This window comes from Rhinoderma darwinii, chromosome 10 (assembly GCF_050947455.1).
Source record: "Rhinoderma darwinii isolate aRhiDar2 chromosome 10, aRhiDar2.hap1, whole genome shotgun sequence".
Lineage (NCBI taxonomy): Eukaryota > Metazoa > Chordata > Amphibia > Anura > Rhinodermatidae > Rhinoderma > Rhinoderma darwinii.
In genome coordinates this window covers 86,244,154-86,271,117 of record NC_134696.1, presented here as the reverse complement: position 1 = coordinate 86,271,117, position 26,964 = coordinate 86,244,154, and the positions used below count along the sequence as shown (strand labels likewise).

The 26,964-nt window shown below is 44.1% G+C and overlaps 1 protein-coding gene across 2 annotated transcripts in view; it reads right to left on the bottom strand.

The window, feature by feature from the left end:
- Positions 1 to 10,459: 10,459 nt before the first annotated feature.
- Positions 10,460 to 26,964, bottom strand: part of LOC142662159 (oxysterols receptor LXR-beta-like) — a 59,706-nt gene continuing 43,201 nt past the window's right edge. For both annotated transcript variants that reach the window (XM_075840164.1, XM_075840165.1), the window contains exons 8-10: positions 26,253 to 26,352; positions 17,654 to 17,862; positions 10,460 to 13,823 (exon numbers count right to left, since the gene is read on the bottom strand). In XM_075840164.1, the coding sequence (XP_075696279.1) occupies positions 13,677 to 13,823; positions 17,654 to 17,862; positions 26,253 to 26,352 (456 nt within the window). In that variant the 3' untranslated portion in view covers positions 10,460 to 13,676. The remainder of the gene's footprint in view (positions 13,824 to 17,653; positions 17,863 to 26,252; positions 26,353 to 26,964) is intronic.

Genomic DNA, 26,964 nt, shown 5'->3' with positions numbered 1-26,964 from the left:
CATTAAATGGAGTATTTACTCGTTTACACAGGTGTCCAGAGAGATAACAGAGTTTACCCCCTCAAATTATTACTGCAATAAATCAAAAAATCTATTATAGGTTCATCGACAAGGAATTACAATACACAAGGATATTCTGTCCATTTCCAGCCAATCTATCCAGGCGTTTGTTGTAAATTCTTCCATGTCAGTGCTATCCTGCTGCAATCCACCTGCCCGTACATGTGCAGCATGTAATGGGCAGGGCCGTAAAAACCTTGGGGCACTTTTTTTTTCTTCCCATCTTCCTCCGTTATTTAGATATCGGTGCCGTTGTATTTGGAGCCCGATATTTAAATAACCCCCTGAACTGTCAATGGGGCGTGTAATTGGCAAGGGGGCATGTAACATCGCTGTGACACTGTCCAATCAGCTACAGACCGTGCCACAGCAAGAGCTGGAGAGAGCAGAGCAGAGCGTGAGCATGTGCGTGTGCATGTGCACAAGCTCGCACGCTCTCTCTCTCTCACTCACTCTTCAGCTCTTGGCAGCCAAGACTGTGTGATCTCTCGCGAGAGATCACAGTCTTGTCGTGGTCTCCCGAGAGCTGAAGAGTAAGTGAGAGCATGCGCACGCATAGATCCGAGCTGCGCGCGTACACACGCTCTCTCTCCAGCTCTTGTTGTGACACTGTCCGTAGGTGATTGGACAGTGTCACAGCGATGTTACACGCCCCCTTTCCTAAACACACCCCATTGACAGTTCAGGGGATTAGTTATATATCGAGCGCCAAATATAACGGCACCGATATCTAAATAACGGGAGGGTAGAAATGCTGCACATGTATGGGCGAGTGAAAGGTTCTCTATTTAACCTTTTCCCGCTGCAGCCATTTTTTTTTATTTTTATGTTTTCTTTCCCGCGTTCCAAGAGCCATAACTTTTTTATTTTGCTGTTGACATAGCTGTATAAAGCCCTTATATTTGTATTTTTTGCAGGGTTGTAGTTTTTAGTGGCACCACCTAACATACTGCAAAACTTAAAAAATGTGTTATATGGGCAGAATGGAAAAAAATAGCACTTCCTCCATTGTTATTTGGGGTTTTGTTTTCACGGTGTTCACCTTGCGGTAAAAATTAAGTGACCTTTATTCTGCGGATCAATATGAATACTTTTTTACCAAATTTATATATACTTTTTCAATGTTTCTCCACTTTTGACAAAATAAAAACAAATTGTTATAAAAAAAAAAAAAAAAGTCATGGGTCTCAAAATATGGCAACACAGACGACTTTTTTTTTCTCCTACGATGGAGCAGTATGTGGGCTTGTTGTTTTGCAGGGCGAGCTATAGTTGTTAGTAATAAAGTTCTGGCTTTTATTTATATTTTATTTTATTACGGCATTCACGTTGTGGGAGAAATAACGTAATAACAGTTCAGACTTCTATCCACCCGGCAATCCCAATTTTGTTTAGTTTTGTTTTTTTTAATGTTAAAATTACTTTAGGGGGAAAAAGGGAAAAGGTTTTTATTTTTTCACTTTTAATTTATATATTTCTAAAATTATTTATTCCTAAAAGTTTTTAATGTTTAAATTGTTTTAGTCTTCTCAGGGGACTTGTACATGGGTTCTTTAGATGGCAATACTTATGTATTGCGCTTCTTTCATCTCATATTAAGCCCTGCCTTTGGCAATGACGGAGGGCGGAGTCGGCAGACCTTGGGGGCCTTAGTTAGGCCCCTGACTGCCATGACAACACTTCAGCACCCAGCGATCACATCGCATGGGGCCAATGGGATGACAACTAGGGCTATTGATCACTGCATCTAAGCTGTTAAATGGCCAGGATCTGAGTTATCCACGATCCCATCTATTTGAGCACGGTGTTAGGTATAACACACAGCTGACGCCCACAGCATATGGAGCGGGCTAAGCCGACTTCGACCACACATGTACAGCAGACCTTGGGAAGGATGAAAGCCTATGTTCACCTCTGAATACCATTTTACAGGTTAGAAGCAGTGGAGTAACTACAGCTGTAGTAGCCATAGCAGCTACTACGGGGGCTACGGCATGAGGGGGCCCGTGGCGCCGCTAGCTAGGTAGCAATGCCACATTAAATAGTATCTGTGTACTTAGGACACTATGGCTGAGCAGGGAGATATCTCCCCGCTCTGCCATTAACTAGGCTGCCTATCAGGCGCGGGGACGGGTTCCCTGCACAGGCCTGCGTGATGACGTCGTGGGAGCACACCGGCCTACGCAAGGACCCTGTCGGCGTTGATTTGCTCCATTCGTCACGGGAACTTATGGGAGTATAGAGTTGTTGTTTTTTTGGAGGGTTTCGGCTGTATGGCACTATCTACAGGAAGGGGGGCTGGATGGCGCCATCTACAGATAGGGGGGCTATCTACAAATGGGTGTGACACTATATACAGGGGGGACTGTATAGCACAATCTACAGGTGGGGCTGTGTAGTGTAGCACAAGGGAGCGCCGTGTGGCAGAATCTACAGGAGGGGGCAATATCTGCAAGGTGGTGGGGGGGGGGCTGTGTGTGGCTACCAGGGGAGGGGTGGGGAGTCAGAAGTTTGCTATGGGTCCCAGTCTTTCCTAGTTACTCCCCTGGTTAGAAGACATCGAATTATTCTACATAAAAAGCCCTGCAGGGGAAATTAAGACTATCCGTCAGTTTTCCGGAGAGATCAAAGCAAAAAAAATTGTTTTACATGATGAATTTGAAATACAAGATGTTATTTGCAGGTTTGCTGGTGGAAGAGGCCCTCACACTGTTTTCGCACATGGGCCCTCACGTGCGAGTGACAACTCCGGTCTATAAATATCAGTAAAAGGTGACGGAGGTCAAACAGTGGTTTCTAAGAGAATTGAGTTGTCAGTTACATTATCACCGCATGTAAATTTTCTGTAAAAATATCCTCCAGACTGTCAATGTTGCAATACTTTTTGCATTCGTGTTTTGCTTCTCAATATAAATTTACATGTATTAACCGTATGCGTAGAATTAGAAGATGTACAATATGTCTTTTCTGTCCAAACTATTACTTCTTTAGGCCCCACGCACACGACGGTAGTGTTTTTTACTGTCCGCAAATCTAGATCTTTAGTTATCCGCATATCTGGCACACTGCCCGCAAATACGGTACGTAGTGCATCCGTATTTACGGATCCAAAAATAATAATTCTACGGCCCAGACACACCTGTGAATATACGGAAAGGTGTCCGCAGATTATCCATAATTACGGATACAAAACTACGGTTCTCTGCATGGGGACGTAAAGGTTATGTACAGAGCAAGTGAAATGCTGCCCTCTATAGGTAACTCATGCTTATTACACCGGACGGTGGCTTCACACGCAGCGTTTTTAAGAACGCCACTTTTTTGTGCTTTTTTTTTTTTAGAACAAAAAGACTGCGGCTCGATGTTAGCTGGAAATCAAAGGGAAACACAATATGCACTACAAACATTGTTCTTTCGTTTAAGTGACATTCTTTTGTCTTGTGTTTTTTGGCTTAGTGGCTTTTTTATCCAAAAGTCCTCCATAGGATTTCTTGAGTCTTAAAAGAAAACGTAGGTGTCAGTGTGCTGCGTTTTTTATTGGTGTTTTTCCGAATTTATCATGTATTGCAAAGAAGAATCTTTGCATCACATAATTTCTACATCATATGATTAGCAATATGAAAAACACCACCTAAAAAGCACATTTTTCCCCTTTTAAGCCACGCCTCTAATCCCACCCAATCACACCTGCTTCAGTCCACACATTATCATGCTCTCATAGTGCCTCCCACACAGTATAATGCCACCATACAGTGTAATGCCGCCATAGCTGCCCCATACAGCATTATGCCCCCCCATAGCTGCCCCATACAGCATTATGCCCCCCCATAGCTGCCCCATACAGCATTATGCCCCCCCATAGCTGCCCCATACAGCATTATGCCCCCCCATAGCTGCCCCATACAGCATTATGCCCCCCCCATAGCTGCCCCATACAGCATTATGCCCCCCCCATAGCTGCCCCAAACTGTATAATGCCCCATACAGCATTATGCCCCCATAGCTGACCCATAAAGTATAATGCCCCATAGCTGCCCCCGTAAAACAGTATAATGCAACCCCACAGCTGCCCCATTCAGTATAACACCCCTATAGATTCCCCCATACAGTATAATGCCACCAGCATCCACTATAATGCCCCCTTAGCTGCCACCATACACAATAATAACCCCACAGCTGCCCGATATCATATTAAGCCCCTGTAGCTTCCCCCATACAGTAGAATGACCCCATAGAGTATAATGCCCCTCTAGCTGCCACCATACAATAATGCCACCACAGTTGCCCATACAGTATAATGCACCTGTAGCTTCCCCATACAGTATAATGCCCCATCGAGTAGAATGCCTCTCTAGCTGCCCCATACAGTATAATGCCCCTTAACTGCCCCCCAATGCCAGTGCCCACATAGTGCCACAGTGCCCATGTAGATTGCGCCACACCCCCTTAAGGATAATGCCCCAATGCGTGGGCAACGCCCTGGCCGAGGATTTCGCCACAGGAGCCACTAATATCACTGTCCATATGTGGAGTGTAATGTCAGGAATTCCCCTCTAGGAGCAGAATCCCCAGCCATAGCGTCAGCAAAGCTCTGGCAGGGGATTCCGCTATGAAGGATCCACTGTCAGACACTGGCATCCCAGAGCTCAGCACTTAAAGTAGTACTGTGCCAGGAGAGTCCTCTGTACTAATGCTGAAGCAGGGTGCAGACGGTTCCCTGCTTCAGCATTGGGTCCAACTGGACCTGCGTCCACTCTGGTTGGCTTGAGCTGTCCATGTATTACATATACAGCCCGTTGTCTGAATGGGTGACCTAATACTCCACGGCTACTGCAGCGTAAATGTCTATCCACAGTTTTACTTTAAGGGCGTGCTTACTCAAAGAATTTCTCATCTTGGTCTAGTTTTTGTTGCATTTCTGTTCACACTTTTTTTCTTCTTTTTTTGCGTGGGAAAAAAAAATAATTCAGCAGCAGCAATTGTAACAATCTGAAATGCCTTTTTTTCCCACCCCCCCAATTTTTTTTTTTTAACAAAAGTTATTTAATAAATTCCATGTCCCTCAAAATAGTAACAATGAATACTACACCTTGTCCTGCAAAAAAACATGCCGAGATCTGACCACTTTGTTTAATAAGGGTTTATCATCACGCAAACGTAAAACAAACCTATACATATTTAATTTCACCGAAATCGTACCGACCCATAGAATACAGGTAACTCGTTATCCGGTTCGCTATGCCTCATAAATAAATGTAAAACTCTGGAATAGGTTTTTTTTCAATTCCCCTCCCCCAAAAAAAAGTCACCAATAATGGTGCTATTAGAAATACTTTGTCCCGCAAAAAAAACCAAGATCTCATACAGCTACGTAGACGACAAAATAAATAAAAGTTCTGACTCTTGAACTGCAAAGATGAAAACGAAAAAGATTACTTGGTCATTAAAGCCAAATAGGCCTGGTAGTTTAGGGGTTAATGTACAGATCGCTGGAGAAAGATTTGCCTAACCCTCTTTAGAAAAGCACGATGAGTGACGGAAATGTGTGCAACGTTTCTACGGCACAAAAACTAGTGTATAAAAGTAAATAAATTCTCGAGATTGTGTTGCTTTATATGAGCAAAACATGAACATGATATAGAAAACCTTTACTAATATGTTACTTTTATTAGCTGCATGTTAAAGAGAATTTTAACTATTGATAGGCAGCAATGGGTGCAGCTATGAATTCATACACAGATCACAAAGTTGACCATTATTACAGGACTATCTCCCAGCTTATCATTGGCGCCCCCTATACAAGATATAACATGGACACCTGTACCACTAGTGACTCCTCTAGCTACCTCGACTGCAGGCTACAAATTGTTGGACGACAGACTAGCTCGTTGACAGCATAACGCCTGGGACGTTCTTTTAAAGGCAACATTAAAGCCAGATTCACACGAACGAGTGCACACACGGATGTCCAAAACTGAAAATTTTTCATCCATGTGGGTCCCGTTTTCACGGATCCCCATAGACTGGAGTCGGTCAAAGGATCCAGTGAAAATGGAATAAAATCGGACATGTTCTAATTTTTTTCAACGGACCCTTCACACGGTCCGTTGAAACAACGGCCGTGTGAACAGCTCCATTGAAATACATGCGTCCGTGCGACGGCCGTTAAACCGTCACACTGATTATACTACGGTCGTCTGAATTCGTCCTGAAGGCTATATAAACCTTTGAATAAAAAAAAAAAAGCCAAATATAAAAAGGTCAGTGTGATTGGCACAACTTTCTAAAAAGTTATAAAAAATTCTTTACTTTTTGAGATACAGCTGCTCTGTATAGAGAATACAGAGCAGCTGTATATCAAAAAGTCAAACATATAAATAAAAACTATTTATAAAGTTGTGCCAGTCACACGATTAACCTTTTTATAAAAACATAAAAAGCCATTTAAAAAGGATTACATAGCCTCTACCCTCCGCTTAAAGAGGCTCTGTCACCAGATTTTGCAAGCCCTATCTGCTATTGCAGCAGATCGGCGCTTCAATGTAGATTACAGTAACGTTTTTATTTTTAAAAAACGAGCATTTTTGGCCAAGTTATGACCATTTTCGTATTTATGCAAATGAGGCTTGCAAAAGTACAACTGGGCGTGTTGAAAAGTAAAAGTACAACTGGGCGTGTATTATGTGCGTACATCGGGGCGTGTTTACTACTTTTACTAGCTGGGCGTTCTGATGAGAAGTATCATCCTCTTCTCTTCAGAACGCCCAGCTTCTGGCAGTGCAGATCTGTGACGTCACTCACAGGTCCTGCATCGTGTCGGCACCAGATGATTCTGCAGCAGCATCGGCGTTTGCAGGTAAGTCCATGTAGCTACTTACCTGCAAATGCTGCTGCAGAATCCTCTGGTGCCGACACGATGCAGGACCTGTGAGTGACGTCTCAGATCTGCACTGTCAGAAGCTGGGCGTTCTGAAGAGAAGTGGATGATACTTCTCATCAGAACGCCCAGCTAGTAAAAGTAGTAAACACGCCCCGATGTACACACATAATACACGCCCAGTTGGACTTTTACTTTTAAACACACCCACTTGGACTTTTGCAAGCCTCATTTGCATAAATACAAAAATGGTCATAGCTTGGCAAAAAATGCTCGTTTTTTAAAAATAGAAACGTTACTGTAATCTACATTGCAGCGCCGATCTGCTGCAATAGCAGATAGGGGCTGCAAAATCTGGTGACAGAGCCTCTTTAAGAGGAATTTAGTTAAGAAGTAACTGTACTATCAGAACATCTTTGATATGTCAGAAGTCTTCATCAGTGGGGATCCAGGTGCCGAGACACCCACAGTCACAAACAAAAGGTGCAGAAGAACTCAACTGACGCCCTGCATCTTCGGCGGTGATCGGCGCTCCTATAGGCTGAAGGCAGCGCACATGGAATGTCTTCAGCCTGGCGAGGAGCGCCAATCAGAGTGGCAGATGAAGTGGAGTTCTTCTACACCTTTGTTTCATGGCGGGTGGGGGTATCAGCACCAGGATCCCCACTGATCGAAACTTCTGATATTTCTTTATGACCTATGAAAAGTTTTTTTAAACTAGTTACTCCTAAAGGCTCCATGCACCCAGCCATAATCAAAATCCATATCAGATACCAAATGTATTTTTTCTAAAATGGATGCTGCATGCTCCCCCTAGTAGCATGGCTTCTCTAGGCAGATAGGCACTCTGTGTGTGGCACCCTATGTGTCCAGAACAGCCATGTGCATGATCCCAAAGTTAAATCCTAGTATATGAGCCTATGCACCTCCAACTAATTTTCTGCAAAATTTTCATAGAATTCAAACTGGTTGGGATGGGTGGGAGTTCTGCCCCGATTTCTCCTCCACAGCTGCCTCCAACAATAGATTTTTGCTGCAGGAATCAGAATTTTGCAGCCTTAGGGTATGTGCGCACACAAACTCAAAAACGTCTGAAAATACGGAGCTGTTTTCAATGGAAACCAGCTCCTCTTATTCAGACGTTTAAGCAAACTCGCGTTTTTCAAGCTGTTTTTCTATAGAGTCAATGAAAAACGGCTTCAAAAACAGCTCAAGAAGGGACATGCACTTTTTCGCAGCCGTTTTTGAAAACGGATTAAAAAAAACACCCCGTCGGAACAGTACGCCGGTTTTTCCATTGAAATCAGCCTGCTTCCGATTTTTCAGCCGTGTGAATATACTACCGCTCTAAAAATATAAGGGTAACGGAGATTACAGAGGTCTGACGACAACCTTGCTACCATGCAATTTTTGCAGGCAGCACATGGGTACATTTACACAGAACAACCCATATCCCCTTTTAGGCATACTGGCAAAGAGGAGGTGCTCCGCTCAGGATCCCCCTCTACAAGCCAGACTTGGGGACTCCACATGAAAAAGTATTACACGAAGGCCTATTAATTTGAAAAGGCACCATTAATTTCCTCCACAGGGGTCACTGCTGGAAGATGTACAGATGCCCTCAGATTTCCCCAGTAACAATAGAAAGCCGGACAGATACCCTTAGTTAAAAAGGTGGGTTGTCCAGCTGGGACAACCCCTTTAAAGGGGATATCCGGGTTTTTAAGATTGATGGCCCATCCTTAGGATAGGCCATCAATATTGTAAATCGGTGGGGGACCGACTCCCTATACCCCCACCGATCAGCTGTTTGAAGGGACCGCATCGCTCGTACAGGCACCGCAGCCTCTTCTTTGTTTACATGGTTCTCCTTTTGACTTGTATCGTGTTTTGGGACAGTAGTGCAATGCCTTGCTCAGCCGTAACAAACGTAATGGCGCGTGGAAGTATGAACGAAAAGGAAAACCATGTCAACAACGAAGAGGATGCGGCACTTGTACGGAAAACAGCTAATAGAAAGGGTGCCAAGAGTCGGACCCCCACTGATCTAATATTGATGGCCTAAGCCACTAATTTTAAAAACCCAAATAACCCTTTTATGGTCAGCGAAAGAAATCTGGCAGTGATATCCTGATGTGTTAGATGTGGATTTTCCGGCGGATTCACCGCGAATGTCACCCCATACATTGAAGGGGTAGAATTCCGCAGTGAAAATCTGTGACATATTTGACACGCTGCAGATTTGAAACCACCATCCACATGTACTTTGCGCAGATTTGCGGTGCGGAATCCACACCAAGAAAACGGCTACATCTAAAACTTGGCCTAAAGATGCGCCACAGAGCCACTCCATTATTGTCCTGTGTGACCGGACCCTAAAAGACCTCCACAGATTCTATCGCCCGATAAGCAATATTTCTGGGATGGGAGAGTAATGCAAATTAAAAGCAAAACGGATTTCCCCAGAAATGTTGTTAGTCCAGTCACAAGACATAAGGGGAATTCCAGCACCAAACTAAAAATTGTAGGTGATGTAGCGGTCTACTGCTCAATTCCTTTATATCAACCAGGAACGCATGAATAATATATCCTACACATGTAATATTTTGGTTCGCTGCGCCAAAACACTATTTAAGATACCTCAGCACTGTTAAAATAGGGACTTACCCAGATATCTGTATTTGTACTTCCCCTTTAACCCGTTCCAAGAGTGTGGGCGGAAATCCATATTCTTCTCTCAGGGAAATGTCACAATCTACTTCAATTGTTGAGCTTGTTACAGTAAAGGCCCTTTTACACGGGTCAATGATCGGGCAAACGAGCGTTCACATGAACCCTCGTTCCCGACCATTGTCTTGTGTAAACATCGCAACGATCAGCCAATGAACGAGCAAATGCTCGTGCATTGTCCAATTGTATCGCTTATGCAGCAGAAAATATGGTTGTCGGCAGCACATCTCCCTATGTAAACAGGGAGACATGATGGAAATGCGATCATAATGATCCCCATATACTACTGATCACAACTCTACGTGGAAGGAGCAAACGAGCGCCGATCAACAAGCTGCCTCGTTGATCGGCGCTTGTTGTTACGCCCATGTTGGCCGGTGTAAAAGGACCCTTATCGCTTTGAATATACATTTCATATTCACATCAGCAACTCAAAAGCTGCCACAAAGTATCGGCATTTGTCAATTTTGTGATGGCGGATATTTTTGCCAAAGTGATAACCGGTAGTGCCGCCAATAATAGAGGGGGGGGGGGGGATCAGCCAATAGTCATGAGATGTGGAAATAGGGTAGGCAAACAAGTGCCAGTTCCTCCCAAGATAGCAGGGTGTAATGTGGTGCATGACCTGAAGGAGGCTCCCTATTCTTTATGTGCATCTCAGATATGAACCGGTCACGTTGAACATGCAGTCTTATCTATAGGTAGTATGTTATGGAGCAGGATGAGATTATTGATAATGTATATAGGTTTTATAGGAAAATATTCAGGATAACTGTAGTCAAGGAAACGTAATGTATTTCAACATAATTTTACTTCATTTTGAACAGTCCATGTAAAAGGGAATTCCACCAATGTCCCATGTTCTTAAACATAAAGCAAAAATGTTAAAAAGCTGTTAAAAAAGGTCAAACTGGCATTGTCAGCATTTTAAGAATCGGTCTTCAATAGTTAAATTTCGGAGGTAAAGCATCAATTAATAATTTTTCGCTGTATGGATAAACTGTGGATATACTTAATGCTATAACAATACTTTGCGCTTTCCCCTTCAGAAAACAAACAACAATTAAAAAGACATACAAGTTAAAGTGACAGTAATGATTCCCAGGAATGGTACGCTCCTTCCTTTCAATGTTCGTTTAGTTGTAAATAATTTATTTTTCTAACCAAAAATAGTGGAATAATCAGGCAAATCTCACACAAAGGGCCGTAACGTGGCCACATTTTAGTGTCTGTATTACAGCCGCGATACCCGGACCCCTAAAACCGGCCAATGGAAGCGACCCGGATTTCCCATATGGCAAAACGGAGTACAGTAAGAATGCAGACGTTCTCCAGCAGCACCTTGGGATCCTGGAGCAGTTTTCTGTGTTTTTCATGGTAGTGGCCGGATACGGTGTGTGAATTGGAATGCATTAAAGGGGTATTCCAACCTCCAGCATTTTTTCACATATCCACGTCCAATAGACTTTGAATGCAGCGGCACCGCGCACGCTGGCCTCCGCTCCAAACGCCTTCTAAACGCCCGTCTTGCGGCTGGGGAGCAGGTGACTGCGGTCAATCAAATTCCAGCAATCAGTGGAGATCCCAGGGGTCAGACACTTGCCAATCTAGAATATTTCACCGATCCATTGGATAGGCGAAGAATGCTGGAGGCTGGAATACCCCTTTAATTCCTAAGTCACGATGCGGTAGCAGCGGTGCAGGTTAAGCTTTTTATTCCTTTATAAATTGCAGCATTCGTATCCCTAGAAGTTTTGCGCATTTTGCTTCACAGACTTCAATGAGGAAAAAAACTATTTTCATTTTTTTAAAGAACTATTTGGCCTATGGCCAACAAAGTAAAAGGACGGCTGTGATGACAACTACATAACATTGGTAAGCGTTAAAAACTTGCCTATGCCATGAATAGAAGGGAGACGCAGCTGAAACCACCGAGTATTACAAATGCTATTAGTAAGGGGTTATGCCCCCCCGTGCAACGTACAGGACACCTGTACAGCTTGAAAGATTTATTCTTTTAATCATATTTAAATTAAAAAGCCCTCTTATTCTTAATGGATAACTAAAAAATAAAAAAAAATAAAAAATATATATATATATATATATATTAAAAAAAAATGTAAAAAGAAAAAAAAATTTACACTAATTTACCATATAAGTTATAACAAATAGTGTCTTGCATACCAGGTTAGGCCTCATTCACATCTGCATTCTGTATAGGAGCAGAGCAATGAAGATACCGGACGCACCGGTTGTAATCTGAAATAGCGCAGCATGCTGCGCTTTTGCTTCCGGTTATTTCAGCCGGATCTGCGACAAGAGGCCGCTATTGGAGCCTCCACAATGCAGATGTGAACGAGGCCTTACTTCAACTAGATGCTAGGACGTTGTCGTTTTTGACTATAATGAGGAGACATTTCCATACTACTTTCAGGAACAAATACTCTCCCAGGAGTAAACTGACCATCATACCACATGGCTGTCCATGAATCCGGTCACCCAACAGAGCCAATAATTAAAAGGGTTGTGCAGGATAGGAAAACATGGCTACTTTCCTCAAATGACCTGTCCAAATGTTCTGTGGAATTCAATGAAGATGAGCTGCAATACCAGACACAACCCATGGACAGGTGTGGCGCTGTTTTTGGAATAATCCAGCCAGGTTTTTCTAATCCTGCACAACCCTTTTAAAGATATAAAAACATACTTCTGGGAGGGGCGGCGCAGCTAAATAGGCTGTGCACCCCCTGGTCGGATCTTGTGGATGGTGAATAAAAATTCAATATTAATCTCCGTTGTTTTAGGGTGTGCCGGCTGCGTATATAGATCACTGTAATAGTATAAAAAGGGGAGATTGTTAACTCTTCAATGTCTGTGGGTAAAGCACAAGCTATTGCATAACAACTGGTTACCTACTGGCTAGTCCGATACCCCTTCCCCCTCCTCCTCTAATCTAAGTGCCAGAAAGCATGACTGCCGATTGTCAGAGTAATTAAATAGAAATGTAGAAGCTGCTGAAAAGAAAGGGAGAACATGTAATTGTAGGCAAAAACTTTCTTCATGACATTGAATCGTCCGACTATTCTTAAATCAGACTAGAATATAGGCTTTACTCCTATAGTACCTGCCAGCTGAGCAGCATAAGTGCCAAAAAAAAATAAATATTAAAAATGTAAAAAAAAAAAATTACATTTTTTTTAATTCTAAGTGCGAACTAAAATGAAGGTAGCAGGAAAGTCCAAGTAAGTGCGAGGTTTGATGAGAAAGCTTAAGTGAAATCTAGCTGGTGGAAGATGGTCTATTAAAATATAGCCATGCTTAAGAGTGGGGGTGGGGTCCTGATAATCCACAACCGAACATAGTGATGTCCGATTCACTACATTGACAGCACTAGGGAGGTAGCGGACCTCATAGCACAACGTTTAGCCGCCTCCGTATTAGAAAATTCTATTTTTTTTTTATATTTCCACAACAGCAGGATTAGTGCGAAGTCCAGTGGTTCAGCCGCTGCTTCACGAGTCTAAACTAAAGTATCTCTGTACATTTACATCTAGCGCATACATTTCTCTGAAGTCATTGTCACATGACTATGAAGAGTCCTATGGAGCCTTGCAGGGGGGTTACTTTATAAAAGTCAGCATCCCAGGGTAGGGGGGAGGATAAGAAGCCCTGTTTCTAACCATCTCACCAAACTGCAGTTTAACCACACGAGCCCGAAACAAGACTAGTATGGTTGAAACCCCAAAAGGGACATTCCCTTCGTATTAGGCCAGCTATAAATAAGTAATTGTAAATCAGTTTATAGCCCCCCCCCCCCCCCCCATATGTGTCTTTAAGACATTCAGGGTAAGAAAGCCTTCTTCGGGTTAGTTGAAACGTTTGCATCGTCTCCCTAGGTAATGCCAGAAAGGTCTCTGGTGCAGGCCGGGCATTCAGTCCATATGCAGGGCCTGGATCATCCATTGCTTAGCACGACTGGGTGGTCAGAGGGCACACTGTCCTTTATCCTCTACTCGTGAACATCCCAGATCTCCGACAGTAAAGGTGGCAGTTTTTTGTCCTGAAGGCGGAGGGCAAACACCTGTTCTGAGTGCACGCTGCTGAGGGTGCGCAGGCTGACCAACTTCATCAACATACGAGGAAACATCAGGTGATCCTAGAAACGCAAAGAAAGACAAAAGGAGATGGATGACTGATCGGCAAGTGTTCTGGATAACTTAAAGAGGCTCTGTCACCAGATTATAAGTGCCCTGTCTCCTACATAATCTGATTGGCGCTGGAATGTAGATAACAGCAGTGGTTTTTATTTGGAAAAACGATCATTTTTGAGCAAGTTCTGAGCTAGTTTAGATTTATGCTAATGAGTTTCTCAATGGACAACTGGGCGTGTTTTTACTTTTTACCAACTGGGTGTTGTGCAGAGGAGTGTATGACGCTGACCAATCAGTGACTAATCAGCCACATACACTTCTCACTGTTCCAGCCCAGCATGGTCCACAGCACAGTGTGATTGTGCAGTGAGAGAAGTAAACACGCCCAGTTGCTAAAAACACAATACATGCCCAGTTGGAAATAAGAGAAAACACGCCCAGTTGTCCATTAGAAAGGCTCATTTGCATAAATATAAAATTGCTCATAACTTGGCCAAAAATGATCATTTTTAAAACAAAAACGTTGCTGTTATCTACATTGCAGCGCCGATCACATGCAATAGGAGATAGGGGTCTGATAATCTGGTGACAGAGCCTCTTTAACAGTCATAGGAAAGTATATACAATTTAGCGAGGTACACCGTTATTTTTAGTCTCCTATTTGGTTCGCTCTGCTTAGTTATCTGCATGTGAGATTCAGGATTACGATGCGTGTGTTAGAAACAAGAAGTGGCGTATCGGAATTGGATTATTTCAGTCTTTGCATTACGTTCTCTATTCATACAAGTGTAAAGACCCCAAACGCTGATACGGATACGACACTGAGTAATAATAAAACAATTCTGAGGCCATGTTCACATCACGTTTTTTGGCCTACGTTTGGCGTATGTGCCGGGGAAAGCTCCCGACGTTTACATTAAAGGGGTTGGCCAGTCCTAAACAATTGAAGGCCTATCCTCAGGATAGGCTATCAATATCTGATCGGTGAGGGTCCAATGGCCGGCACCCCATATTAGCTGTTTTGAAGGGGCCGCAGCGCCTTTACTGCTCACACGGTGAATCAACACACTTCTGGCGGCAGTTCATAGCATTACAGCCTTTTCCTATTCACTACAATAGGAGAAGGCTGTAATATTGTGAACCGCTGCTACAAGCGCGTCAGCGATTCAATGTGAGCAGTAAAAAAAAAAATGAAGTGGAATCAGCGCTCGTACGAGCACTACGGCCCCATCCAAACAGCTTGTAGGGGGTGTCGGGAGTCGGACCCGACCAATCTTAAAGGAAGGGTGTCGCAAATTTTATTTATAAATTTGCTTTTAGTGTGTTATTAAAATAAATGTTATTTATTTTTGTTTTTGTGTTTTACTTTTTTCTTACTTTCACTTCTCTATGGGGGCTGCCAGTTTTTTTTTCCATCTCTGTATGTGTCGATTAACGACACATACAGACATGGAATACGGCACATACATCCCCATAGAGAATGCGAACGGGAGCCGTTCCATTCACTATGCTGTACGCCGTCTGTGTGGGAACGGCGCATGCGCCGCTCCCACACAGTCCAAGAGGAAGGTCTTCGGCCGAGCAACATCCGGCGCCATTTTCATGTGGACCGGAAGCCGCGGCCGGACAGTAAGAGGACTACTTCCGGTCGCGGCTTCCGTCCATATGTTCAGAAGGACTAGGAGCGGAGGCAGAAGCAGGTAAGTTATGTTTGTGTATGTTCATGTTATACTGTGTGATTACACTGTATCTAATCCTCCTACACTGTGCATTCGCTCAAAAAAATGGCAGCACACAGTGTAGGAGGTTTTAACATTCTGCCACTAGCCAGGATAAAGGAGGGGGCATTGTGTGAGGACACTAGAGCGTGTGTGTCTACACCAAATTTGCAGCATAAAGCAATGAGGTTGCTTTACCACATTGCAATGCTGCAATTTTGGGAATTGCTCCCTCTAGTGACCAGCACATGGAAATGTTATAAATTAGAATCTAATTTATAATATTTCCTGACTTGTGAAAAAATTAAAACAATGTGTAAAAAAGAAGATGGCTTATCCGAAGGATAGGCCATCAATATCTGGACTGGACAAACCCTTTAAACTGAGGCTGCAAAGGGCACCTAGCAGTGGCATCCATCACCATCGAGTGTGCTGGTATCTGTTAAACGGAGACGTGGTGAACGCTGATCCTTTGCACGACATAAAAGTGTTAGATGGATATTATGGTCTATAGGTGACGGATGCCACCGTTAACGCATCAGTCACCCGTAGGCTGTAATGACATCGATTTTAAATAGATCTGTCAGATATTTATGCTGCTCTGTCAGGGCAGCATGAAGTAGTGACAAACACTGTCAGTAATGTTCAGGCGTTTGAGAATTTACATGTTTAAATTTTGGCACGCGTCTGGTGCTGCAGCACTTGGGTCAAGCGATATATATTTTTTTTTCTTTTAACTGAACTCTGTGGGATGGAGTTTACTGACCCATGGGTGCTATTGACACTGCAGGTCGCCGTCTGACAATGGAGCCCTATGGACACATTTAGCATAACCTCTTAACAGAGGAAAATAAAATAAAAAAACAACAATCTCTTAACAGAGCAACACTGCCACCTGTAGGCCATGAGGTAGATACACTCTAAATATCTTAAAGAGAGGGTGTCGCGAAAAAATTTTTTTATATTAATTTGCTTTTAGTGTTTTATTAAAAGAAATTTTATTTATTTGTGTGTTTGACTTTTTTTTTCTAACTTTTTCTTCACTATGGGGGCTGACTTTTTTTTTTCCATCTCTGTATGTGTCGATTAATGACACATACAGAGATGGAATACGGCACATACATCCCCATAGTGAATGCGAACGGGACCTGTTCACATTCACTATGGTGTACGCCGTCTGTGTGGGAACGGCGCATGCGCCACTCCCACACAGTCCAAATGGAAGGTCTTCGGCCGAGCGACATCCAGCGCCATTTTCTTGTGGACTGGAAGCCGCGGCCGGACAGTAAGAGGACTACTTCCGGTCGCGGCTTCCGGACATGCGATTAGAAGCAAGCCCTAGGAGCGGACGGACCGGAGGGAGCGGTGGCGGCAGGAGCAGGTAAGTTATGTTTGTGTTTTAGAGTGTGATTACCACTGTATCTAATCCTCCTACACTGTGCAATCGCTCAAAAAATGGCGGCACACAGTGTAGGAGGTTTGAACATTCAACCCCCTCCTTTCTCCTGGCACTAGCCAGGATAAAGGAGGGGGGATTGTTTGAGGACACTAGAGCGAGTGTGTCTTCTCAAATTTTGTAGCATAAAGCAATGTGGTTGCTTTACCACATGCAAATGCTGCAATTTTGGGAACTGCTCCCTCTAGTGACCAGCACAGAGAAATGTTATAAATTAGAATCGAATTTATAATATTTCCTGACTCGTGAAAAAATTAGAACAATGTCTAATCATTTATACACCAACTGTTTAAATAAAAAAATATATATTTTCTAGCGACACATTCCCTTTAAGCGGATTCAGGTTTTATTTATGAAATATTTTTTGTTTGGCCTGCGTTCATATTACTTGTTTTTACAGATCACTACAGTTAAAGAAGGCTGTATACCACGCGATCGAGATTTTATACATCATTTTTTTTTTTAAACGATGGAAGCCTATGGGCTACGTATGTCACTGAAAACCTCCCGACGTACAGCTCAGACAGAAAAGCACAACCTTGATGTGAACGGAGCCTCGTGACATTTTTTAAACTCTAGATTGGCAATAAAACTTCCACATTACAAGGAGGCAGACGTCAATAGTGAAGTCCATATATTGTATACACTGCATGATACCTACCTGAGGTCGCTTGATACGGGTATAGGAATGCAGAGCTTCCACGTATGGTAACTGAAGGCTTTCCACAAGCTGGTGGTTCTGCACATTTGGTCGATCAGCAGAGAAGATGTTTATCGCTATAAGGAGGGCATATTCTGCATCGTCCAGCTGCATCTGCCTCATGCCACGTGAAAACTCAAATATAGGGTTTATAAATTCCACCTGTAACCCTGGGGACAAGGAAATAGTTACAGTCAATGAATGACAATCAAAGGAGCAATCCAATCCTTCCAGCTTTCAGACCACATATAGGAGTTCCAGCCATCATATGTGCAACCTGTGCACCCAGGGACCGGTAGGTAAGGGGGCCCAGTGTCATCTTAACAGCATCTACTATATCGCATGTAATGGACTGAGCTAGTGATCTTTATAGCTCACAATTATTGTTGGATTGCTAAGGGGACATAGGGTGGGTGTTGAAACCTAGAGAGCAAGGGGCCCACATAGCGATCTTGCACAGGGGCCTAGTTAAAATTATGGGATTAAAAAAATTCCATAAAACATGTATTCACCGTGAAACGTCTCGTCCAGTCCATTGGGGGATACAGACCGTGGGTGTACGCTAGGAGGCTCGATGCTAAACGTATAAAGCATCAGCCCCTCATACAGGATATATTTTACCTAGAAGACAATGAGCTAATTCTGTAATTTAGTAGGAAAAGCAGAAACAAGGTAAATAACTAAATCAGAACCGAAGAGAAGAAACTGCCCAATGGAGTCATAAAACAAAAAAAATTAAAAAAAAAAATTGGGTCCCCAATGGACTGGACAAGAAAATTATAATTTTACGGTGAATACTCAAAAACAAAATCCCCTTTTCTCGTTAGTTTCATTGGGGGGCTCAGACCATGGGACGACCTAAAGAGGTTCCCAGGAGCGGGAACAGAAGAAAAGGACAGTCATCTACTCCATAGATGCTTGCAAGACCTTGCGACCAAGAAAAGTACCCGACGGAGCAAAAAGAAAGCTTGAACCCTGTAAAACTTTGTAAATGTGTGCAGAAAAGTCCAGGTAGATGCCTTGCATACTTTAAGAGTAAAAGCCTGATGGTGCGCCGCCCAAGGAGCACTGATCATCCTAGTAGAATGGAGATTCCATGCCCTGGACCCAGTAAGCCTCGCGAATAGCCAACCGAACCTAGAAGAACTTAGATTCAGCCAAACCTTCTAGAACGACAAATAAGGAATATGAACCGGACGGGATCCCTATAGAGGTGTATGGCAGGTACTCCGATCATCTTACCCCCTCATTATGCTCCATGTATTCCTATGCTTTGCAAGCCGGCAAATTGCCGGATACCATGTACGGTGCCACTATTATAGTTCTGTTGAAACCAGATAAAGACCCATTTGACTGTAGTTCATATCGCCCTATATCATTGTTGAAGAAAGTGCTTACTAAGGTTCTAGCCAATAGACTCAGTCATTTTGCAGGTGATTCATGAGGATCAGACGGGTCTCATGCCTGGGAAATCCACGTCAGATAACATTAGGAAAGTACAAGTACTTACTCAAATAGGGGTGGCTAATAATTCTGATTGGGCCTTGGCATCTTTGGATGCGGCAAAGGCCTTCGATTCGATAGAATGGCCATATTTGTTGGAAACCCTGAAAAGATTTGGCTTTGGCCCGCATTTCATCAGGTGGGTTTCAATTTTATGTAAATCACCAAAAGTACAAATATTGGTAAATGGTATCCTTTCCCCATATTTTTCTTTACATAGGGGCACTAGGCAGGGTTGCCCTCTCACCCCGCTCCTGTTTGCCCTAGCTATTGAGCCATTGGCAATTCGTATTAGACATCATTCAGAATATAGTGGGATTATAGTAGGACCTCGGAAAGATAGGATTAGGTTATATGCCGAGGACATGATTTTGTATATGTCTGATCCACAGATTTCCCTAGCATTGGCCATAGATGCACTTGATCGGTTTGGAAATTTTTCTGATTTGCATATAAATTGGAGTAAGTCTGATTTTATTCCCTTGCAGGGGGTGGGCTGGTCAGACACTGTGCATGGCCTGAGAGTAGTATCAAAATTCAAATACTTGGGTATTATCATAAGGAGGGATCATAAGGAGGGACCATAGGGAGGACCATAGGGAGGACCATAAGGAGGACCATAAGGAGGACCATAAGGAGGACCATAAGGAGGACCATAAGGAGGACCATAAGGAGGACCATAAGGAGGACCATAAGGAGGACCATAAGGAGGACCATGCTGCTAATGCCCTGCCGTTATTGCCATATATTAGAAGCAAATTTAGAGTATGGAGTTCACTTCCCCTAGCTGTGGCTGTTCGAATTAAGCTCATTAAAATGGTTATCCTGCCTAAATGTCTATATATCCTCGAACACGCAGCTACCCCAGTGTACAAATCCTTTTTTAAACAGTTGCATGCGCTATTTCCAGCCTTTATATGAATTTGACTACCTTGCAGAGATCCAAAACCTTGGTGGGTGGCGCTTTGCCTGATTTATATTTATACTACTTGGCGGGTCAACTGAGATACATCTCACTGTGGGTTGCCAATAATCCCCTACCAAATGGAGAACACCACTTGGTGGCTTTCTTGCAATTCTCACGTCTGTGGACGGTACTGGAGAGTCCTTCAGGGGTCTTGTTGCCTATACACAAAGAGGCATCGCAGGTGTGGTCAGCAACAAAAAGTATATATGGATATAGTGATGTTCCTACAGATATGCTCTTGTGGTCAAATCCATTTCATACACACTTAACTGAAGTATTGAAGCCGTCTTTTTGGAGGCGCTATGGGGTATGCACCATAGGCGATTTATCGATCGACAATGTCTTTAGATCCTTCACACAGATGCAATCTGATTAGAACTTGCCTAGGGAGCCCTGCTATAGGTACCTGCAGTTACGGCATGCCATGAACAGCCAATACCCAGTCTCGGAGGTTACATTTTCTCAGTTCCCGTTGATTTTTAAATCCCAGGGTCCGAGAGGCTTAATTTCAGCCATATATACACATCGCTCATACAAACTATGCTGGCTGCCTCACTTCTGCCTGTGAAGGACAAGTGGCAGGCCCAGATCTCTGATTTGACAGATGGTGATTGGGAAGAGGTACTTTCTTCTCCACTTACCGTATCACCGGCAGCTAACAATAAAATGATACAGCTATCGATTATATATCAAAAGTTACCTTACAGCCGTTAGGATGTACAAAAATGGGAAGATACCAGAGTACAGAATGCCAAAGGTGCCGCTATCCCAGATCGGACTTCTGGCATATGATCTGGGCTTGCCAGCATGTTTATTCCTTTTGGTGGGTGGTGGTGGAGGTAGTACAAGGGGTGCTACAGGGTCCGGTTCCAAATACCCCACAGGTATGCTTGTTTGGAATTTTACCTGAAGCCCAGTGGACATACTCTACTAGAATCTTCCTTAGAGAAGTGCTGTTTATGGCACGGAAAACAATTGCAACGCGATGGATGGATGGATGGACCCTAGACCACCCAGGTTATCCAAATGGAAATCTTTAGTCAACTCCATTCTCCCCTATGAAAAAGTTCTCTATAGGCGCAGAGATTGTGTAGACAAATTTCAAAGGATCTGGGGAAGTTGGTGTGGATCTCCGCTTACTAATTATGGTCTGCATAGTTACTTAGATCTGAGAGATGCCATACTGCAGGGATAAGAATATGTCTATTCTATTGTGTTTTGGGTCATGTATACTCCCGGTTTATATTGTACAATATTCCATGTATGTGTGTAATTTTTTCCGAGTTTGAGATGGTCGATAATGGGCATATATACTTCCCTTGGTGGTTGTCACTGCAATTCTCCTGTCCAAAACATTATTCAGTGTACCTGTATTTATGTTTTTATTCTGATTCTTCAATGTGCTAAATATGCCGTCGGTGAGATTTGCTGTGATTTGTATACATTTGTACTGCATTTCTAAATAAAACAAGTTAAAAAAAAAAAAAAAGGAATATGTGAGATAAGAAGAGTTGAAAGGAGGTACTGTATGGCGCACTACCTTATCCTAATGAGTTCGATCCGGAGATCAACAAGACAGAGCTGGCAGTTCAGAAACCCTCTGGATCGAAGTCACAGCCACGAGGGAAAGAACCTTCCAGGAGAGAGCTTGCAGAGGTTAAAAAGGGAGCATATTGCAGAGCATCCAAAACCAAGGACAAGTCTCACAGAGGGGTCGTGGAGACAAAAAACCACGAGCGACCACTTGAAAATAAGCTCGATCAAACTTCAATGCCCGCGGTCCATTGACGAGTACAGACAGTTCTCTTAAGCAGCAGGTATCTGCCCTGTGGACAAGACCGCAATTTAAACCCCCCTTGGAGGAACAAAAAGATCCTGGACAAAGAAGGGAGGGAGATTCTGATCCTCGCACCAGTGTAAGTAGGTCTTCCAAGGAAGGCGGTATATGAAGGCAGAGGAAGGCTTTCTAGCCTTCAGCATCATATGGATAACCCTCCCAGATAAGCCACGTGCTCTCGAAACTTCGGCTTTAATGGTCACACTATTAAACGTAGTGACTCTAAACTTTGGCATGATCTGCACTCTCAGGGTCCTATCTTCCACCAGAGGGGCTGGGGCAAGGGATCAGCCAACAAGGCCACTATGTCGGCATACCAACAGCGGCGCAGTCAGTGCGATGCCACGAGGATGGTGGGAACCCCCTCGGCCTTAATATGCCTAAGGAAGGAAAGAGTAGAAAGAAAATCAGGTTGAACTGGTCCCATGAGGCCATTAGAGCGTGGACCGCAGACTCTGAGCTCTGTATATGAAGCTGGGAACCCTGCAGTTGAACCTGGACGTCATCAAGTTCACATCCGGCCTGCCCAACATGGAGCGAATCCGGTAGAGAACCTCTGGATGGAGAGACCAGTCCCCTTAGTCAACCCGATCGTGACTGAGCAATCTGTGACAGAGTTGTTGACCCCTGGTATGTGCCGAGAGAACGGGAATGTGGCGCTCCTGCTATTGCAGGATCCTCACGGCTTGCTGTTGAACTCTATATCCCTCCTTGGTGATTCAGATAGGCCACTGCAGGGACATTGTCCATCTGGACTAGGAACAGATAGAAGGGTCGTCCAATATTGGAGACAAAGGAAGATCTCCCTCAACTTCAGGAGCTTGATGGGAAGGGAGGGTACCTGTTGCCACAACCCAACCTCAGAGACTCACGCCTGTGGAAAAGGCCTGCAACTGCAGCAGAAGGTAGGAGCGGCCATGAAGAATGGCTGGGGAGGAAAGCCACCAGTTGAGGAACCGTCGTATAGTCAGGGGAAGTAGAATCGGTCAGTTTAGAGAGCAGTTCCACCGGGAAAGGCTCACCCTTTGAAGTGGATAATAGACTGGGATAAGGGGATAGCCACGATCGAAGCCATCCTGATGTCTAGTGCCCTCATGCAAAACTGGAGAGAGGTGGTGGATTCGCTCAGTACCCCTTGCTGAAGGCAGGACAAACTGTGAAATATACAACCAGAGGGGCTGGTCACAGCAGGAACAGTAGATGCTTTAAAAAAGGCTTAGATAATTTCCTAGAACGACAAAGATATCTGCTCCTACGTCAATGTGTAGAAATTTTGTTTCATCCCGTCACTTTTTTCCCCATCAATTGGTTGAACTTGATGGACAGTTGTCCTTTAACTGTACTATGTAACTGTTGGCAATGGTATTCCTCCCTCAAAAATAGAGTGTTGAGAAAGGTAATCTTCTGGCAAGGGGACAGGCAAGACTTGAAACGTTTGACTATCCACCTGAACTGGGCCAGGGTATCCAGAGTGATAAGGGAACTGGCTAGGTTGTCCTTTCTTGATGGAGACTATCACAAAGTCGTTAAAATCGGGGACAACACCCCTGGAACAAGCTTCGTGACCACTAGGAGAGTTTTGATGAATCCGAACGGAAGCGCCACAACACAGTAAACTATGGGGTGTAAGGGGGAGAGACCGCAAAGTGCAGGAAATGCTGATTATATTTATATAAAAAAAAAAAAAAAAAAAAAAAAAAAAAAAGAGACAAATGGGGGGGGTGGAGGTCCGCATCCTTTATTTCCACAGATAAAAAAAAAAACTCTCCCTGGTTCTTTAAGGCGATCATGGAGCAGAGACTCCCATTCAGAAATGACAGACCCTGACGCAAGTATTCAAACGTTTGAAATCCAAAAACGGACGAACTGACCTTAGTTAGGACTAAGAGTTGAGTAGAACTCTCAAAATCTCTACTCTGGAGGGACAGGGATAATCTGTCAAAGCAGTCGAGAGTATATTTCCCAAAAAAGGTTGTCCTCAAAGCGCAGAAGTCTGCCCCCCCCACCCAAAACTACTCAAGTGGGGATGCATGTTCAGGCTGAGCTGGTTTAACCCGCACCAGTTTTGGCAGCCTAAGGACGTGGGTGCCAGGAAGATCTGGGCTTAGAGGAGGGGTCTTTCCTGGAGTCCTATTGGGACGGTTATCTGGATGATTGTGGACTGACAAACATACAAAAAGACCGAACACAAGATCCAGGATTTCGAGAAGACATGGGACTGCGGACCTTGGTCCAAGACAGGTAAGCGCTCGACCCATCGGCTTACGAAATGATCTCATCCAGACGGGTCCTGAAAACATGGTAACCCTCAAAACAAGGAGCAGTTAAGGATTGCTTGGATGCCGCATGGGTGGACCAGCACTTAAACCATGCCATCCTACGGATAGTGATAACGAAAGCAGAAGCTACAAGGCGTCCTGCATAGTTTAGTACAAATATTTTGTAGCATTAGAGAGCTGAGGGTAGAGGTCCACTAACTGTTCTTGAGGTGCAAGAAAGAACACCATGACAGAATTCACAAGCCATTCAGTGGAAGCCTTGCTGACACAAGCAGTAGCAAAAACTGGTCTCAAGGCCGAGCCTGGAGCTTCAAGAGGACCTAGATAAGGACTGGATGCCACGGCCCTGTGGATCGTTGAACTACATTGTGTCTCCCATAAGAGTATTAGTTGTCTTGGCTAGTAGAGACAGGAGGAAAAGAGATACGCAATATCCAACCAAGTGGTGTGACAGAACTTCTTGTCAGGGTGTTTCCACTCCATGGGAACCAACAACTCAAACTGATGCCCTGCAAGGTCTCTTAAGCTCTCCACTTTAACGGACAAATTGGAACAATGCTCCACATCCAACTCAGAATTGGAATCCAAGAGTTTTCCCTCAGGCAAGGTCTCCCTAGGAGAGGAGACCAATGCAGGCCGCAATGGGACAGGATAACACACTGACGAAGTAGGAGACACAGATGGCAGGTGAGAATGAACAGATCTAAAATGTTTTTGGGCCCTGCCATGCGGGGGAGGACATGGACCGAGAGTCCAGAGGGGGTTGATCGGAAAGAGGACTCATTATGCTCATCATGAACTGGGTGACATTAGGGAGGTCAACAACGGCCCGGGAAAGAAAGTAAGCCCACTCCAGTTTGACCACTTCCACACTAGGTGTGGTTTCAGCAGAAAGGCTCAGCAGGAGTTCCTGTGTCCCTAGGTCATCTGAGGAGAGATTGAAGAGTGAAAGGGAAGTAGGGAGCGACACCCAATGCACTACGATTGAGTTCCAGCAGTCATGTTAAGAATGAGCTCTAATCCCTGCAGAGATGACAGAGCCGAACCGAAGAAGTGAAGGAGAAGAGGGGCCTAAAATGGAGTCGCGGCCAGGAAACGAAGGCTGCCGTTGGTTGAACCAGCCCTTGCTAGTCTGGTGAGTGGCCTGGTGACTTCCTCAGGAGTGAGCCAATTGTACGGACCGAGAAGGTGCAAGGTTTGCGATACTAGCAGGCTGGGGTCTTAAGATCATGAGAAAAGAGGGCAGGATCGGGACTGTCATAATACTTAACCCAAGGGGAAGAGACCATGCGATCTTTGCTCCCAGTATGCAGAAGACTAGCAGGGACACTGTGTGCTGTCCTCTGGCAAGGACGACACTGGTGGGGAGCAGTGAAAGAGGGGTTACCCTTGGGCCAGTGCGGGACAGAAGCTTGCACTGTTGTCTTCACTTTGCCGTTGTTCCCCTGCCAATAAAGTTGACACCGTGCACCAGCATTAAGAAGGGAAACTAGAGGGGACAGCATCGCCCGTTTCCGAGCTAAAAGGGAAAATAGGAATAGAGACAACCAACCACCAGCATCCTACGGACACGAAGCAAAAACTGAATTAGCTCATTGTCTGTAGGCGGGGTATATCCTGTATCGAGGGGCCAACCATTTGTTAGTGCTTAGTGTCAAGCAAACTAGTGGCAACAGCATATACCCACAGTCTGTGTCCCCCAATGAGCCGAACGAACTTTAAGGGTAACATTAAGGGTTTTAAGAAATATTTAACGATAAATCTAAGAACGGTCTTGACTTTTTCTAGCCTATGTGCTGGACAAAAAGCTCATTAAGGGCTCATTCACACAACATTGCAGTCTCTGCATATCTGTATTAGAGGTACAGTATGAGCCCATAGCAGACTCTGAGCACTGTAATATGGATCGGAACCACACGGATTCTGAATACAGTTGTGTGCATGGGCCTCAATACAAATGGTTATAGAACGCACCTGCTCGGTGGAAGTCGTCCTTGCTGTATGTGAAGTCTTTCAGAAACGTTATACATTCAGTCTCATGATTGTAACGTCTTGCCGTCTCCAACAACATTATCTGTAGATAAATCAAAGCAGGATGCTAAAGAACAGTGGTCTACAACACGCTCCTCTCCAGCAGCTGACAAACTACAAGTCCCAGCATACCACGTAAAAAAATTCCAACATTTGATCGGTATGAATATTCAAGTGTGCCGTGCCTCCAGCTATAAATGTATGGTTATATCTCTACACGGTTAACATTTCACACAGCACTTTAATATATTAGAGGTCGGAGCTCCATTCTGCTCTGGTGGCCCAATCACCTTCACACATAACTAGCAGAATTTCAGCAGCTGTGGACGGAGCTGTATACAAGCCTTATAAACCTCAATAGAAGGCGGCTGGTATACAGCTCCTGTCTACATGGGGACTGAAGAGGTATCAGCTCAACTAGTGGTGGCTGTGGGTTTCCAAAATTCTGCTAGTTCGAATAACTAGCAGAATTTTAGAAATCCACAGCCACCACTAGGGAATGGGGCGCCAGAGCTTTGTATAAGCATAGCGGCACTTCAACCATATTAAGATCTATTAGAAAATGCTGAAAAATAAAAAATGTTTAACTGGAGGTAGACCAAAAGGGAAATGCCGGCTCTAAAATAAAAATGGAAAAGTAATTCCCAACTCTTCA